The sequence below is a fragment of the Neurospora tetraspora genome (genome assembly GCF_033439725.1).
Source record: "Neurospora tetraspora strain CBS 560.94 chromosome Unknown B0H65scaffold_2, whole genome shotgun sequence".
Classification (NCBI taxonomy): Eukaryota; Fungi; Ascomycota; class Sordariomycetes; order Sordariales; family Sordariaceae; genus Neurospora; species Neurospora tetraspora.
Genome location: NW_026944384.1, coordinates 6,139,417 through 6,153,809, shown reverse-complemented (window position 1 = coordinate 6,153,809; position 14,393 = coordinate 6,139,417). Strand labels below are relative to the sequence as shown.

General features: G+C 53.3%; 6 protein-coding genes across 6 annotated transcripts; 3 read left to right on the top strand and 3 right to left on the bottom strand.

The window, feature by feature from the left end:
- Positions 1–2,669: 2,669 nt before the first annotated feature.
- Positions 2,670–4,048, top strand: B0H65DRAFT_421640 (uncharacterized protein; the record flags this gene model as incomplete). The annotated part of the gene is made up of 3 exons (XM_062824353.1): positions 2,670–2,721; positions 2,788–3,658; positions 3,721–4,048. The coding sequence occupies 3 exons, from the start codon at positions 2,670–2,672 to the stop codon at positions 4,046–4,048; spliced, it is 1,251 nt and encodes a 416-aa protein (XP_062685277.1).
- An 811-nt stretch (positions 4,049–4,859) lies between these two features.
- Positions 4,860–7,133, bottom strand: B0H65DRAFT_459640 (putative fatty acid transporter FAT2). Its single transcript, XM_062826473.1, has one exon. The coding sequence runs from the start codon at positions 6,778–6,780 to the stop codon at positions 5,218–5,220; it is 1,563 nt and encodes a 520-aa protein (XP_062685276.1). The 5' UTR covers positions 6,781–7,133; the 3' UTR covers positions 4,860–5,217.
- A 247-nt stretch (positions 7,134–7,380) lies between these two features.
- Positions 7,381–8,976, top strand: B0H65DRAFT_141198 (S-adenosyl-L-methionine-dependent methyltransferase). The gene is made up of 2 exons (XM_062820938.1): positions 7,381–7,490; positions 7,548–8,976. Exon 2 carries the CDS (start codon positions 7,768–7,770, stop codon positions 8,791–8,793), a length of 1,026 nt encoding a protein of 341 aa, XP_062685275.1. The 5' UTR covers positions 7,381–7,490; positions 7,548–7,767; the 3' UTR covers positions 8,794–8,976.
- Positions 8,977–9,863: 887 nt separating this feature from the next.
- On the bottom strand, positions 9,864–10,664 carry B0H65DRAFT_141181 (uncharacterized protein). The gene has a single exon (XM_062820935.1). The coding sequence runs from the start codon at positions 10,486–10,488 to the stop codon at positions 9,898–9,900; it is 591 nt and encodes a 196-aa protein (XP_062685274.1). The 5' UTR covers positions 10,489–10,664; the 3' UTR covers positions 9,864–9,897.
- Positions 10,665–10,995: 331 nt separating this feature from the next.
- On the bottom strand, positions 10,996–11,697 carry B0H65DRAFT_141188 (uncharacterized protein). The gene has a single exon (XM_062820936.1). It carries the CDS (start codon positions 11,634–11,636, stop codon positions 11,046–11,048), a length of 591 nt encoding a protein of 196 aa, XP_062685273.1. The 5' UTR covers positions 11,637–11,697; the 3' UTR covers positions 10,996–11,045.
- A 427-nt stretch (positions 11,698–12,124) lies between these two features.
- Positions 12,125–13,142, top strand: B0H65DRAFT_141162 (uncharacterized protein). The gene is made up of 2 exons (XM_062820934.1): positions 12,125–12,267; positions 12,328–13,142. The coding sequence occupies exon 2, from the start codon at positions 12,334–12,336 to the stop codon at positions 13,117–13,119; it is 786 nt and encodes a 261-aa protein (XP_062685272.1). The 5' UTR covers positions 12,125–12,267; positions 12,328–12,333; the 3' UTR covers positions 13,120–13,142.
- Positions 13,143–14,393: the final 1,251 nt, after the last annotated feature.

Genomic DNA, 14,393 nt, shown 5'->3' with positions numbered 1-14,393 from the left:
CAGGCAAAACGCTTCAGAAACCGGGAACCCCGTAGGTACTTGGACCCCCTGTTTTCTATAATTAGGGGTGTGAACGTAACGAAGAAAAAGGGGCACTTCTGGAAATTGGTCCGTGCCAATTGGTTAATTCAACAGGATGTGATAAATGATGACCGGCAATAACAAAACCCCCATTTGGAGATTTCCAGAAGCGGGAAACATCGAGTTGCTTTTTCATGCCGTGATTCACGTCTTTTTTGCGTCCCGACCACCCAATAGGTATGTAAATCCCGTGGTTGGCGGCTTCAACTTGTTGATTGAACGAATGCTCAATGCTGTGCTGCACAGTGTTAGCGAACAAGACGTGTCGTTGCAAATGCATGGAGATCGGATGGGGCCATGACCGATTTCAATTTAAAAGCTTGGTTCCCCATCGAACATGGTGGGGCAGGTGCAAAGTGGTTGCGTGTGCTGGTGTGAACAAAGTTAAGATTGGCCAATCTTGGGCGCAGAAAGCTCATGCACAGTTTCGTATCGCCCGTCTCTGGTTCGTCTTGTGTGTAGGTATTTCCGCGACAGACCGCATCACCATCAGGTTTTTGCGAGAATCGGTGATACACTGTTGACTGGTTATAGGAAGGTTTTGTTGTTGTCGTGGTTGTTGCTTTTTGTTCGCTTATTAAACAGCACAAGTTCCTTACGAACAAGTGCGTCACGGCCAAACATCAACACCAAACACCGCCACGGCTAGTCACAATGTCGGACGGGCCAAGTGGAAATGGAACCGGGGGCGGACATGCCAACGCTAAAACGGCAAACTTGTGTCAACCAACGGATCGCAAATGGCAACCCAAAGCCCGAAACCCGCGCCCGAGTGGCGTTGGCGTCTGTCACAGAATGCTCTTCTGTCCAGCTCCCGTCGTCACGGAAACAAAAAGCTTGGCATCTTCAATTCTCTTGTATCATAAACAGACACTCTCACACAAAAATGATCCTATCGGCGCAACCGGCCTTGACCACGCAGACATGCGGCCGCGGTGATGTCCCATTTTACCCAGGGATTTCGGCACCGGCATTTGTTGATGGGGAAACCGGCGGAAAGGCGCGATGCCTCTTTCTCGTCGTCATAACCGATGGTGAAACAACAAATCTCGCCAGCCGGCTTTTGCATTTAAACTAGGACCATAACTCGGGATCCAGACCTCAAAAGTCGGGGAAGCGAGGGTCATGATGGATACGGATACCTCTATGGATGATGGAACCAAACAAGAGCCGAGATCCTGCTATATTTGTAAACAGGGCCAAGCGAGTGTTTTGTCCATGCCTGTCTTGCCCGTCTTGGGACGTCTCATCACCCATCACGAAGCCTTTATTTTATTTCCACTTTGACGAGGCCGCCGGTTGACTCCACGACACGGACAAGCCTCCAGCCAAGGGAAGCCCCTGACAAGAGCGTTCAGGATGAAGCAATGGCAGGGCGCTGCTGGACCAGTCAGATGCGCCCTGCCTTCCCTTTGCATTCAGGAGGCTCCACCCAGCAAATGTACCTAGCCAGCCTGTACAGTAGCGTAGCCGACCATGCACGCCCGTGGTGTGGCCAGAGTCTAGTCTGGCGGCCCTCCCTGGGCAAGACCGCGCCAATGACAGACCGCAGAGGCGGCCGCGTACCTTGCCAGATCCATGAGCGATCCACCCGTGGCTGGCACCCCCCCGTGTACGGTGCTAAGGTCCAACTTGGTTGATCGACCCCCTTCTTCTCTGCAGGTTTTGTTTCTCTTCCGTCCCGTCTCCTGCTCCTGCTCGCGGTGCCCTTTTTCTCCTCTACTCAAGCCACAACTTGCCTTCCTTCCCTCCTTCCATCCTTCTTTCTCCTCATTGAATTCAAGTCCTTCGTTACAGACTCTTACCATTCACCCTCTTACCTTTTTTGAAGGCTCCGCCGAAAGAACGACCATCACTCCGTCGCTCTTGCCCTTTTAACCTCGCACACCACCACTCGTTCTCTCTGCACTCGATCGCGTCCCTTCCCCCTTCTTCAGTAGAAATTAATCACAAAGGTATGTCGCTTTTTCATTCAGCCAGTACATTGTGTTGTGAGAGCCACCAGCAGCAGCAGCAATTGCGCGAACGCTGTTCCCGACGATACCGCCCGGTCGTGCCAGTCCAAAACTTGAAACACGAAAGAGGACGAGCCCCTTGGGAGGATCCACGAAGAAACCACGAGATCCACGATACCTACCAGACCGCCTACCGCCTACTGCCATATCAACAACAACACATGGAAGTCACAGAACAACATCCGGATGCGTTGCTCTTTCCGACACTCCGAATCGCCAGGAACTCAGGGCTTGGTCAGGAAGGAATAGGGGTCGACTATCTCTACCAGTGGAGGAACCGACTACCGACCAAGTTGCCGTCATTGATTTGGGTGCACTTTCGACTGGCCACCTCTTCCGACCCTCTTTAGTTTTCCAAGCACTGGTTTCAACTCAACCCGATCATACATCTTTTTGGACTGGCACGATCCGATATCGAACTGCTTGTCGACATACTACTGCATTCGCGTTTTTTCCCGCCGCATATCGCCAATACGCAACACCAGCCAGTCTTATTCTTTGACCGCGATATTGGACCGGTTGTCATTTGTCAACTGAACACCATCGCTAACTCTTCTTCATCAGCTCGTCAAGATGCTTGTCAAGTACCTCGCTCCCGCCGTCGTGGCGATTGGCGCCGCTTCTGGTATGTCTACGCTCAACTATCACGTCTTAGCGGTGCGATTACTGACCTCTTTTTCCCCTCTTATAGCCCAGACGGCTGCCGTGCCCACCGCTACCTGCACCGTCTCCGGCGGCACCACCACCGTCAACAGCCAGGCCGATGCTACCGGTCTTGCTAACTGCAGGACTGTCAAGGGTTCCGTCGTTGTTACCAAGGATGTTGCCGGTGACTTCGAGTTGAGCGGTCCTGAGATCATCACTGGCGATCTCAGGATCGAGAACAACCCCAACATCAACAGCGTCGGCTCCGATACCCTCCAGATGATTGGTGGCGAGTTCAGTCTTACCCAGCTGACCCAGCTGAACAGCATCAACATGCTCAAGCTTACCTCCGTCAGCAAGCTCACCTGGCAGTCCATCGGCAACGCTGCCGATATGGGTATGACTCAACTCAACAAGGTCGACGAGATCACCATTTCCGACAGCCATCTCCGCAACATTGATGCCATCAATGTCACCAGCATCAAGAGCATGAACCTTGACAACAACCAGTTCATCACCAAGTATGAGCCCGCTATCAAGTCGATCAGCGGCGACCTCACCATCCAAGCCAACGGTCTCGACATGGAGGTCAGCTTCCCCAACCTCATCTGGGCTATGAACATGGCTGTCGCGGATGTCTCCAAGATCAGCTTCCCCTCTCTCCAGGTCGTCAACGGCTCTGCCCGCTTCGACAACAACAAGTTCGATAGCTTCAGCTTCCCCAACCTCACCCAGACCAAGACTGGTGATATCTCATTCGTCGGTAACGAGAACATGAAGAACCTCACCTTCCCCAAGCTCACTCAGATTGGCGGTGGTCTTCTCATTGCCAACAACACTGCTCTTACGGACAACGGCGACTTCCCCGTTCTCGACACCGTCGTCGGTGCCATCAAGCTCCGTGGTAACTTCACTGAGTAAGTTTAATCTGCTGTTTCCCCTTTTCTGAATTGTCACTGACTCGACATCTTTCCTGCAGGGTCAAGTTCCCCAAGCTCCAGAGCGTCCGTGGCGCTTTCGATCTCTCTTCTACCAACGATGTCACCAACGACTGCAAGACTCTCGCCAAGATGGCTCCCACGACGCAAGGAGGTAACGGTGAGATCGAGGGTACCTTCGACTGCCAGTCCAACAACAAGGAGGCCAACCAGGATACTTCTGGCAAGACCGGCTCTGGTGAGGGTGTCACGGGCGGCAGCGGCTCTGACAAGACCTCTGGCACCAAGAACAGCGGTGCTGCCGGTCTTTCCGTCAACGCTGGTCTCTTCCTTGCCGCTGCTGGCGTCCTTGCCCAGCTCCTCCTGTAAAGAACGCTTAGGATGACTTGTGAACATTAATGGTGTATCGTGGGTCGGAAATGTGGGGGCGTTTTTCTCTCGATTACTACTGCAAATCAGATGGGGTTACTAATTGGGCCATCCTGTTGCGCGCACACATATTCTCTGTTGTTTCTCTCGGCTAAGATGGAAAACTTTGTCGTTTGTTGTTGGGAGTTTTGCTGCAGCCTGTGTTTTTTTCTGGGCTGCATGGAGCGCACACATCATATGACCCCATATTTGCAGAAAGAAACCACTACTAGACTTAATTACCTCTCTCTCTCACTCTCTCTCCACCGTCCCTCAACACATCACCACTGGGGGTTAAGTGAGTACATCATATGCTGCCCTTTTCACATGTCACTGCACTTGGTACCATTTTTGCACCAGCCCCACTTGGGGGACCGGGTCCTGGGTTTTGGATTAAGGACCCGAGGGAATGTTGATCTCTGGTGGGTGAAACGGGCGATCGTCGGTGATCTGAGTGGATTATGGATTGTTTTATGGTGAAGCACTGAAGTCACCCCACAGGGCTACTGCAGTACATGAAGCTCATGGATGGCATGATGGAAACAAGAAAGAGTTGGGATGATCAGCGAAGGCTTGTTTGCCAGCCACCTCATTTACCGTGGCCTGGATTCGGGAGAGAGAGATGAACTGATTGACGAGAAGTTGAGTTGAGTATGAAGAGGGTATTAGCGCGCATCGAAAGGTGCTGCTTGTCATTGTGTTTGTTTGTTTGGGATTTGTGGTTGTTGTTTCATAAAGGCAGTTGCATCATCTGAATGTTGGGTTTCGCTGTGTAGTAAGTTGCTTTAGGTAGTTTAATAATGGTGCTTTGTTCAACTCGGAAGATTGTTGTAATCTCGGTGTGAGTTGTCCAAGAGTTGTTGGCTGTAGGTTTTTGACGGAACTCCAAGAACTGCTTGATGTGAATTATGGTGGGAGGCCATGATGGTATTCGGTAGGTTGGAGAAGTCAACAAGCTGCTTGTTTGGTATCTCGATGACATGCTCAGTCTCATCCGGCTCAAGGTCTTTAGTGACTTTGCAGCTTCTATGGATCAAGTGAGTGAAACTCCGAACTTCAAGTACACATACACTCATCCATCCACCCATCCGCATCCACCCATCCACCTCTTCGTCCTCACAACCCCCAACCTACAACTTACTAGTCCTACTCTCCTTCTTCAACATCTCCTCCGCCACAATCCTCCTCTGAATCTTGCCCGTCGCCGTCTTCGGCATCACATCCGTAAAGTAAATCTTCTTGGGCACCTTGAACTTGGCCAGCTTGCTACCCACCCACTTCCTAAACTCCTCCGCATCCCCCTTCTGTCCGCTCTTCAACACAATCGCCACCGCCACTTCCTGCCCGTACATCTCATCCGGAATAGCAAAGCTCACGGCCTCGGAAACGGCCGGGTGCCGGGTCAAAACGTTGTCCAGCTCGATAGGAGAAATCTTCTCGCCTCCCTTGTTGATTAGCTCCTTGATGCGGCCGGTGATGACGACGTACCCGTCCTCGTCCTTCTTGCCCTGGTCGCCCGTGCGGAAGTAACCGTTGCGAGTGAAGGAGGAGGCGTTGGCTGCTTCGTTGTTTAGATACCCCTTTGTCACGTTCTCGCCCTTGATGGAGATCTCGCCTTCTTGTCCGTCAGGGAGGATATTATCCTTGTCGTCTAGGATGACTACTTCGACGCCCTGTCCCACACCGACGGTGCCGGGCTTGCGCTTGCCGACGGAGGGGAGAGGGTTGGAAGTCATTTGGTGCGCGGCCTCGGTCATGGCGTAGGCTTCGAGCACGGGGGCCTGGAAGGTTTTCTCGAGGTTGTGGAAGACGGTTGGCGACAAGGGGGAGGAGCAAGAGCGGATAAAGCGGATTTTGGGTAGAGGGTTGGGGACGGGGTGCTTGAGCAGGATCTGGTGGATGGTGGGCACGGCGGTGTACCAGTTTGCGCGGTGGGAAATGAAGTCGGGCCAGAAATCGGTGGCGGAGAATTTAGCGGGCACGATCATGCTGCCTCCCGTCAAGAAGGGGGCCAGAAGCCCGCACAAAAGGCCGTGGACGTGGAACAAGGGCATGACGAGCATGGTCCGGTCGGCGGGAGTGAGTTGGTACGTGTTGCGGATGTTCTTCATGGTGCGGGTCAGGTTGCGGTGCGTGAGCGGGACGACCTTGGGGCGGGAGGTGGTGCCGCTGGTGTGCAGGACCAGGGCAATGTCATCAGCGTCTGGCTTCAACAGGGGCTGGGTGCCCTTGCCGGTCAGTTGGCCGAGCTCCTTGACGTCGAGAGCGACTTCGTTCTTGGACGAGTCCCAGTAGGATTCGGCGATGGCGGCGTTGAACTTTTGCGCGGCCTTGACGGCGGGAGCCCCCGCGGCGTAGGCACCCTTGGGAACCAGGACGATGGCGGACTTGACGTCCTCGATGTAGAACTCGAACTCCTCTTGCTTGTAGGCAGGGTTGAGAGGGGCGGCGATGCCGCGCTGCCAGGAGGCGGCCAGGAAGGAGACGATGAACTCGTACGAGTTGACGGTGGCGATGGACACGGGTGAGCCCTTGGTGATGCCAATGTCTGCCAGCTTCTTCTGGAACGAAGCGGTTTCACGCTTCAGGTCGGCATAAGTGACTGTAAGCGCTTGGGGCTTGGAGGGGATGATGACGGCCACATCGTTGTCGGCGCCTTGGATGGCGGCCTGGAGGTCAAATGGGCAAGGCATGGCGTTCGTTTCTTCGTACTTTTCCAATTGGTGAGACAGATGGAACTTTGTGACCTTTGCGGTGTGGTATCACAGAAACGGTTTCTTGGTGGTTCGGAAGACGTTGATGGCGTTGTGTGGTTGACTAATTCAATCAGTAGTCGAGTACGGGTGTAAGGAAGGACAGTCCGCTTTGGGAAAGATGCCTCGTGTAAGTGAGCCGGTCACTGGGAATAGCCTCACAGACAAGTTAGAAGAGATAAAAGCAATAAACTTTTCCAATCGAAAGATCAAAAAAGATCTGAGTAGGTAGTATCACAATGAACGCCGACGACGGAGGTGAGGTTGGAACACCATTGATACTCACCCCGGTCCCCGGTCCAAGACCGATGATGCCATCCAATGGTTCCCAATCCGCGTTGCCAGCTTTCGGCAGGCCGGCAATCGGCTATTTCTATTGGCCCACAGGAGTTTGTTGGTCAGCGACCTAGCGAGCAGTATCAAAGCGGGGAATAAGGGGCTAAGATTTCGGGTTAGGGTTAAAAGTGCGTTTGCAGCCTAAGAGGTACCTGTGCCGTTCTGGTTTATCAACCTGAAAGGCTCCGTCATCACCTGCTTTTGTTCCTTCCGAAGCGGAGAGGACGACACACCCTCTCACAGTCTCACTCGCATCCAGGTTTATTTAGCTTGGGCAAGGCATATAGCACGCCATTGGTTGGGTGTCACGAGGTGCGAATAAAGTTCTGGGCAGGTCTATATAAGAGTAGAGTGTGCTAACCTTCTTTTAGGGTTTTCATCCCAAACCCTTCTTTCGCCTGTTTGTAAAGGGTCGAACTCCAGCTTCTCTTCGACGACGACACTTCACAATCCTAGTTGCACTTCACCTCGTCCATCATCTCCCCAATATTTGACTAGACGACAGGCAACCCTCGTACAACTTCTTCCACTCACGATCTAACCCCTATCAAAAATAAACAAACCACCACCACCACCACCAAACCAGCAAAAATGGCACCCTCCCCCTCCCGTCTCACCGGGGCCTTCACCACCCTAAAACAAACCCTCCTCGCCCTCCTCGACCCCTGGATCTTCATGTCCCTCTCCGCCTCCTACCTGCCCACAACAATCCTCTCCCTCCTGCGCCAGCGGCGCTTCCTCGCCCTTCTTGGCGGTCCTTTACTATCCAATGAATTCCAATCCGCCTGGTTCGGGCACTTCTGGTCCTGGGCCGGGCCACAGGTGCGCGGCAACGCTGAGGCCAATGTTGTGCCTTTGCTGGAGGGCAGAGTAACAAAGGGACAGATTGTTTCCAAGTCAGAGGCGCACGTGCCTGGTGTCGGAGGAGTGGTGCTGGAGATTGGACCGGGGAGTGGAATGTGGGTTAGTTTGTTTAGTGATGAGAAGTATCTAAAGGATGAGGACGAGCAGCAGGGGCATGATGGGGAGGAAGAACACGAAGGGTTGTCGGCTAGTTGGGCGACGATAGCTTCTGAGCAGCAACAACAAAAGCAGGCGACAAAGAAAGTGGTTGGAAGCCGCCAGAGGATAACGCAGGTGTACGGCGTCGAGCCCAATTACGGCATTCACCCGCTGCTTCAACACAACATTACGCAGGCAGGGCTGTCGCAGACGTACACTATCCTTCCCTTCGGCATTGAGGATATCGAACGCTATGCACCCCAGATCCAGCCTGAGTCTCTGGATTGCATCGTCTCGATCCTCTGCCTTTGCAGTATTCCGGAGCCGCAAAAGAACATTGCCATCCTGTACCGCTATCTCAAGCCGGGCGGTCGCTGGTTTGTCTACGAGCACGTCAAGTGCTGCTCCAACAAGCCGGGCGGTTGGTTCATGAATGCCTACCAGGCTTTTGTCAACCTCTTCTGGCCAGTCTGCCTCGGCGGATGCCAGCTTCGTCGCGATACTGCCCGGTATCTGAGGGAGGCTGGCCCGTGGACTGACGTCGACTTGGCTCAGCCGCCTAAGGAACAGTGGCACCAAACCGTGCCCCATATCTATGGCATCCTGACAAAGTAAGCAGAAGGGCTGCGGTCACGGAGTCCAGAAATCATTACTGCACCGAGTCATCACCGAGTCATTAGCGAGGTCAGGATGTCACACACATGATCATTGAGGCAATCTTTCAGGCTTGAGATATGTAGCACCTGACTAGAACTACCTAAAGACTTGTCTCTGGTACCTATTTCACCATGATCATATCCCGTGCTGAAAAGCCCCCCAAAGTTTTCGAGAAGCAACCGCCCTAACAATCGATGGCACTTATGTTTCCATCGTCCAATCGAGATGGTGCCTTGAAATAACATTTCAACCTGGTTCCCCTGAGAAAGCACGTAGAACTGTCCTGAATATTATGATAGATCTTTGTCCCCATACTCCCTAGCATGGAACGAAATGTTCTTCATTCTCCGACAAGTGGCGCAGAAGGGGGAGCGTTGACGCTCTTACCAGTCTCCACCGGCGGCCACGGCAGAGGACTCCCAGTCACCGCCGCCAGCTTGGTTATCGAAACCGCCATTGTCGAAGCCCGCGTTGTCAAAGCCCGCGTTGTCGAAACCGGCCGCGGCGTCCTCGTCCACGAGCGGGTTGGGGCACTTGGACTTGTAGTGTCCCATCTGTTGGCAGTTGGAACACTTGACGCGGGTGACTAAATTGCGGTTAGCGATTTGACTACATATCATCCACCATAGTTCACTCACTATCACGAGGCTTAGGGCACTCTTTGCTGAAATGTCCGAATTCATCGCAGTTGCGGCACTGGACGTTGTCCATGTTCTTGGGCTCGGTGCACTCTTTCGCCATATGGCCCTCCTGGCCGCAGTTGCGGCAGCCGCGAGTGCCGCCACCCTGAGGGCAGTCCTTGCTGAAATGACCCACTAATAAGAGGTGTTAGCTATCATATACGCTTGGGGGACGGGTTGTACTACTCACTCTCGTTACACTTGCGACACTCAACACCCTCAGCGGAGCGCGGCTCGGTGCCTGCACAACTTGTTAGCATTACTCGGTCTCGATACTTGATCACAGACTGGCTCTTACAATCAGATGCTCTGTGACCACCTTGTCCGCAATTCTTGCAGGCAAACTTGTCCACGCGAGGAATGGGGCCTATACAACGTTAGATTAAGTCTTACTCCGCGGTAGAAAGGGGAGCTCACAGTCGCGGATACGGTGGCCAACTTCCTCACAGTTGAAGCACTTGATGACAACCTCCTCCTTCTCCGCACCCTCCTCAGGGCAGCTCTTCCGGATATGGCCCAATTCACCGCAGTTGCCGCACTTGGGGATGCCGCGAGAGACAACCTCACCGGCGTCCTTGAGACGCTCAAGGTTCTCGGCAACATCGGCCGGCCACAACTCGCGGTCGCGAGGACGGGGAGGGTTCCACTGGAAGCGATAGGTGACGGTGTACTTTTTGTTGAGGCCACCCTGCAAGTCCATGTTGGTCATGGTGCTCATGACGGGCTTCTCAATGGCAATCAGCCACAGGTTGACATCCTGGGCACGAAGGGCCTCCTCCAGCTGCAGATAAGTCGTCTCAGGGCTCGCCTTGAGGTAAATCTGGATGGCCTCTTTGACCTCAGTGACCTCCTTCTCCTTGGAAGCCTCAACAATCATGTCCCAGGCTTCCTGGATCGTCTTGTCCGGCAAGTGGCTGCGATCGATCGCACGGGCCGCCTCGCACTTGGAGATGGTGTGGCCTGGCAAGGTCATTAGACTGTATTCAAGAGTACTGGGGGAACATTGGTCTTACCTTTCTCGCCACAGTTCTTGCACGTTTTCTCAGGGCAGTCCTTGACGATGTGGTCAGGGGATCCGCATTCGCGGCAGGTCATGGCCGGGGCGTTAGGGCACTCGCGGGCGTAGTGTCCCTCCTCGTTGCAACGGTGACAAGCACCGTTAGGCTCCTGATGGTCAGCGCCATCGGCAGCAGCAGCGTCGTCGGCGGGGTTGCCGAAACCATGGTTGTCGAAGCCATTATTGTCGAAGCCATGGTTGTCAGCGAAGGTGGGGTTTTCACCCGCACCCCAAGCAGAGTCACCCGTCTCCCAAGTGGTCATGTTGATTACGGCTTCGCGGGGGGTCCTCGCGGTTCCTGGAAAGTAGATGGATCGTCGCGCTGCGTGGAAGGAGGGGATGTTAGCTATGCGTCGAGGGTGAGTCCAACCTGAAATGAAGTCGCGTTGATGGGTCGAAGCTGTGAGTGAGAATGGACCTCTACAGACAAATGTGGGAAGGGCATGGAGGGGGCGGCGGAAATGAAACCCTGATCAAGCTGAGGTGGCAGTGAGGGAGGACACGAGATACCAAAGACGAGGCTCGCGACGGCCACAAGGTGCGATACAGACGGGAAAACAAATATGAGAGGCGATGGCACTTACGCGGCGCTTGTTGATTGAGAGTGACCTTGAGCTCCCTCTTGTCGAAGTCAAGGTTGGAGTCCTGATGCGAGTTCTTGGGCAAATGGAAGTCCTGATGGAGTGGAAAGGACTGGAGGAAGTGAGAAAAGGTGAGAGGGGAAGAGAGGGAAGAAGAGGGGGGACTTGTGTGAAAGACGGGTCCAAGTGGCACTCAAGAAATAGATGTTGTGGGAGGAGTAGCCCCGCCAACGGCCCTTCCTTGTTTGAGCCTGAGGCGACAGCTCTTATCTGAGTCTCCCCTGGCTCCCAAAGGTTGAAACCGAAGGCAGCAACTGGAAGGCACGTATGAGAACGACACGGGCGCGGGCCCGGACACAATGGCGGGCCCCTGAATGAGAAAAGGCAGGCGCGCAGGATGAAAACCCACACGACAAACGTCATCAAGGAAGGGAGTCTTTGGGCTCCAGGGCAGGCACTCAGTGACCACGCTTTTGTTTGCATGAGGTGACGCGAATGGTCGTAAGAATAAACCGAACACGTACGGTTAGTACATTACACCTTGGGTATACTCTTATCACGCATATATGATACCTTTGAACCTAACTTCTAGGCAGTTCCTGCTTGGAAGAATCCCTAAACGACTCTGGCCGATGTATATTCAAATTAATTATGATCCCTATCACAGTTTTATAACGGCCCTTCCTAGCCAAAGCGAGCCGTCCATGTTCGGTTTATTTTTTATGACCACTTCGAGTGGCTACCTTGGTTCTGCTGGGAAAGAACTTCCACTGGGAGACGCAACGATGTGAGAATGAGCAAGTGAGGATGAGCACTCTTGTCAGTCTCAACCGACTCTCGTCTCGCTCTCCAAAGGTGGTACCTACTTGAGCTGAGGTGAACGTACTTGGTAGCCACTCGAAGTGCGTCTCCCAGTGGAAGTTCTTTCCCAGCAGAACCATGCTACAAATACTAGAGGTAGTAGAGGTACCCCTCCCCCAAGCCATGCTCCTTCAATCGGAAATGCTTCTGCTTTTTTTATCTCGCGTTATATTCAACACAGAAAGAACCAGATATTGAGAGCATCGTTAAGCTTACATCTATCTTGTCTCCCCTCAGCCCCTCGTACAACCAGGTATAATTGGACCGCCGCCAGCAACCTCGACCAGAATGCCCGTAATAACACTAGGACCAGATTACAATGATACCAGGAGCCGGGACTACTCGACTATTCCTGAAGACTGGCCCGCGACAGGAGATTACTGGTCCGCCGTACCAGGATCGGACCCAGACTACACCTCTGTCCGAATTGCACGCGCAAGCTCACCATGCAGCCGAGTTCAACCGGGCCGTTAACCAGCAACGCGAAATGCGTGGTGAATATCTCCAAAACCTGTGGCGGAGGCCTCACGATCAAGCCACTGCCACGAACCTGAGCCAGCCGGTCGGTTCTGAAGCGTCTGCTATTCCTACCAACGCACTTCAGATGGACAATCGGTCAAGTAGGGCTCCGGGTGCTTCTTCTTCTTCTCGTCCTGAAGATGGAGGAGAAACGAATCATCCGGGAGCATCTTTTCCTCCACCACAGCCCGAGCCTCATCCAGCGCCATACGCTACACCTGTCACACCAGGTTTAACCAATTCGTTTCCGTTATCATCTTCCTCGGTCCACAGTCCACAACAGCCACTGACGCCTTTGCCTTCCACGTATGCAACGCCAAACTCTTCAGTATTGGCTCCATCGCGTTTACCGCCATCTTTAAACACTATAGCACCCCCGCTGGAGAAGAGATATTCGGCCGAGGAGGGCTCGGAGATGTACACCGAGGCCGATATTGATCAATGTCTCAAAGAAATCGCCCAATACGATATCGAGCAACAGATGGCGGCCAATGCTTCGTCTACGATGCAAAGCACCTCAGCATCGGCTCGATTGTCTCTGACACCTTCTTCAATCACTACACCCCAACCGGAGGTCGATCCGTAGAATGGTCCTGTATTTCCGACTCCAGCAGCTCCCGTAGCGTCCCTGTTATCCATGCCGCCTCAGCAACAGCTCCAAGAGCCTCAACAACAGCAACAGCAGCGGGCTCTCCCAGCGGAGAACCCTGCGGTGACGCCGGGGCTGCCACGGGGTGATGGAGTTCCTTCTAGGGAAGCTCCTGCCGTGGGTGGTCTGGAGGCGAGATTGCAGGCGTGGAAGGATGGAGAAACTGCCCGTGAGCGGCAAATTAAGCAGCAGGAGCTGCAACAACGACATCAACAACAGCAACAGCAGCAACAGTCCCAAGAACAGCAACAGTCCCAAGGACAGCAACAGTCCCAAGAACAGCAACAGTCCCAAGAACAGCAACAGTCCCAAGAACAGCAACAGTCCCAAGAACAGCAACAGTCCCAAGGACAGCAACAGCAGGGCCATGGCATTTACATAATGCCGATTATATGTGATCAATGTCAGGGTAGGGCTGGCCATTGCAACCGCCAGTACCCGTGTTGCTACGATTGCGACAGAAAAGGACTAGGTAGGCTAGTGCAGTTGTTTGTTATGTATCTTGTTATAAGCTTCTACTTAAGCTTGCTGACACATTCCACAGTTTGTACTTATACAAGAAAAGTAGCCGAGGCGTGTCAGCAGTGTAGGTTGACAACAAAGGATCGCCACACACAAATCTGCGACCGCAAAGTGCCACGATGCTCAGCTTGTCAGTCTCAGGGGCGATGTAAGCTACCGTATCCTTCGACTCCGTATCCTGCAATTCTGTCCTATTGACGAAACCTTTAGCGTGTTACAACCGTGATTTGGAGGACCATAGGTACAATATGCGATGCACCCAGTGCAGTACCCGGAGTCTCAAGTGTAATGAGCGTCAAAACTCAAAGGCATGTGAGTTTTGCAAGAATAACAATCTCAGTAAGTCGATGTTGATACCACTGATGCTTGCCTTGTCCGGGCCCCCCCTCGTCTATATTAACAAAAGATTCTAGTTTGCTGTTACGAGAAGGCCAGGCGCTCAGTAGAGAAATGAGACTAGATTGAGCTTACTACGACATGATGAGACGTGGCAAGCCATGACACTGGTAATTTTGAGGCAGAAGATAGCCAACGCAAAGGGTTTTGTGAGGTTGACTTGGTGGGATCATAAGGCAGAGAGGTCTGTACAATGAACTGTACTCGGAAGTTTCTGGGAACTGTCTTTGCTCCCATTTTTGCTTTCCCGCAGGAGGAACTTGGTCCAGTGTACTCATGCCCGTCCGCGGTGT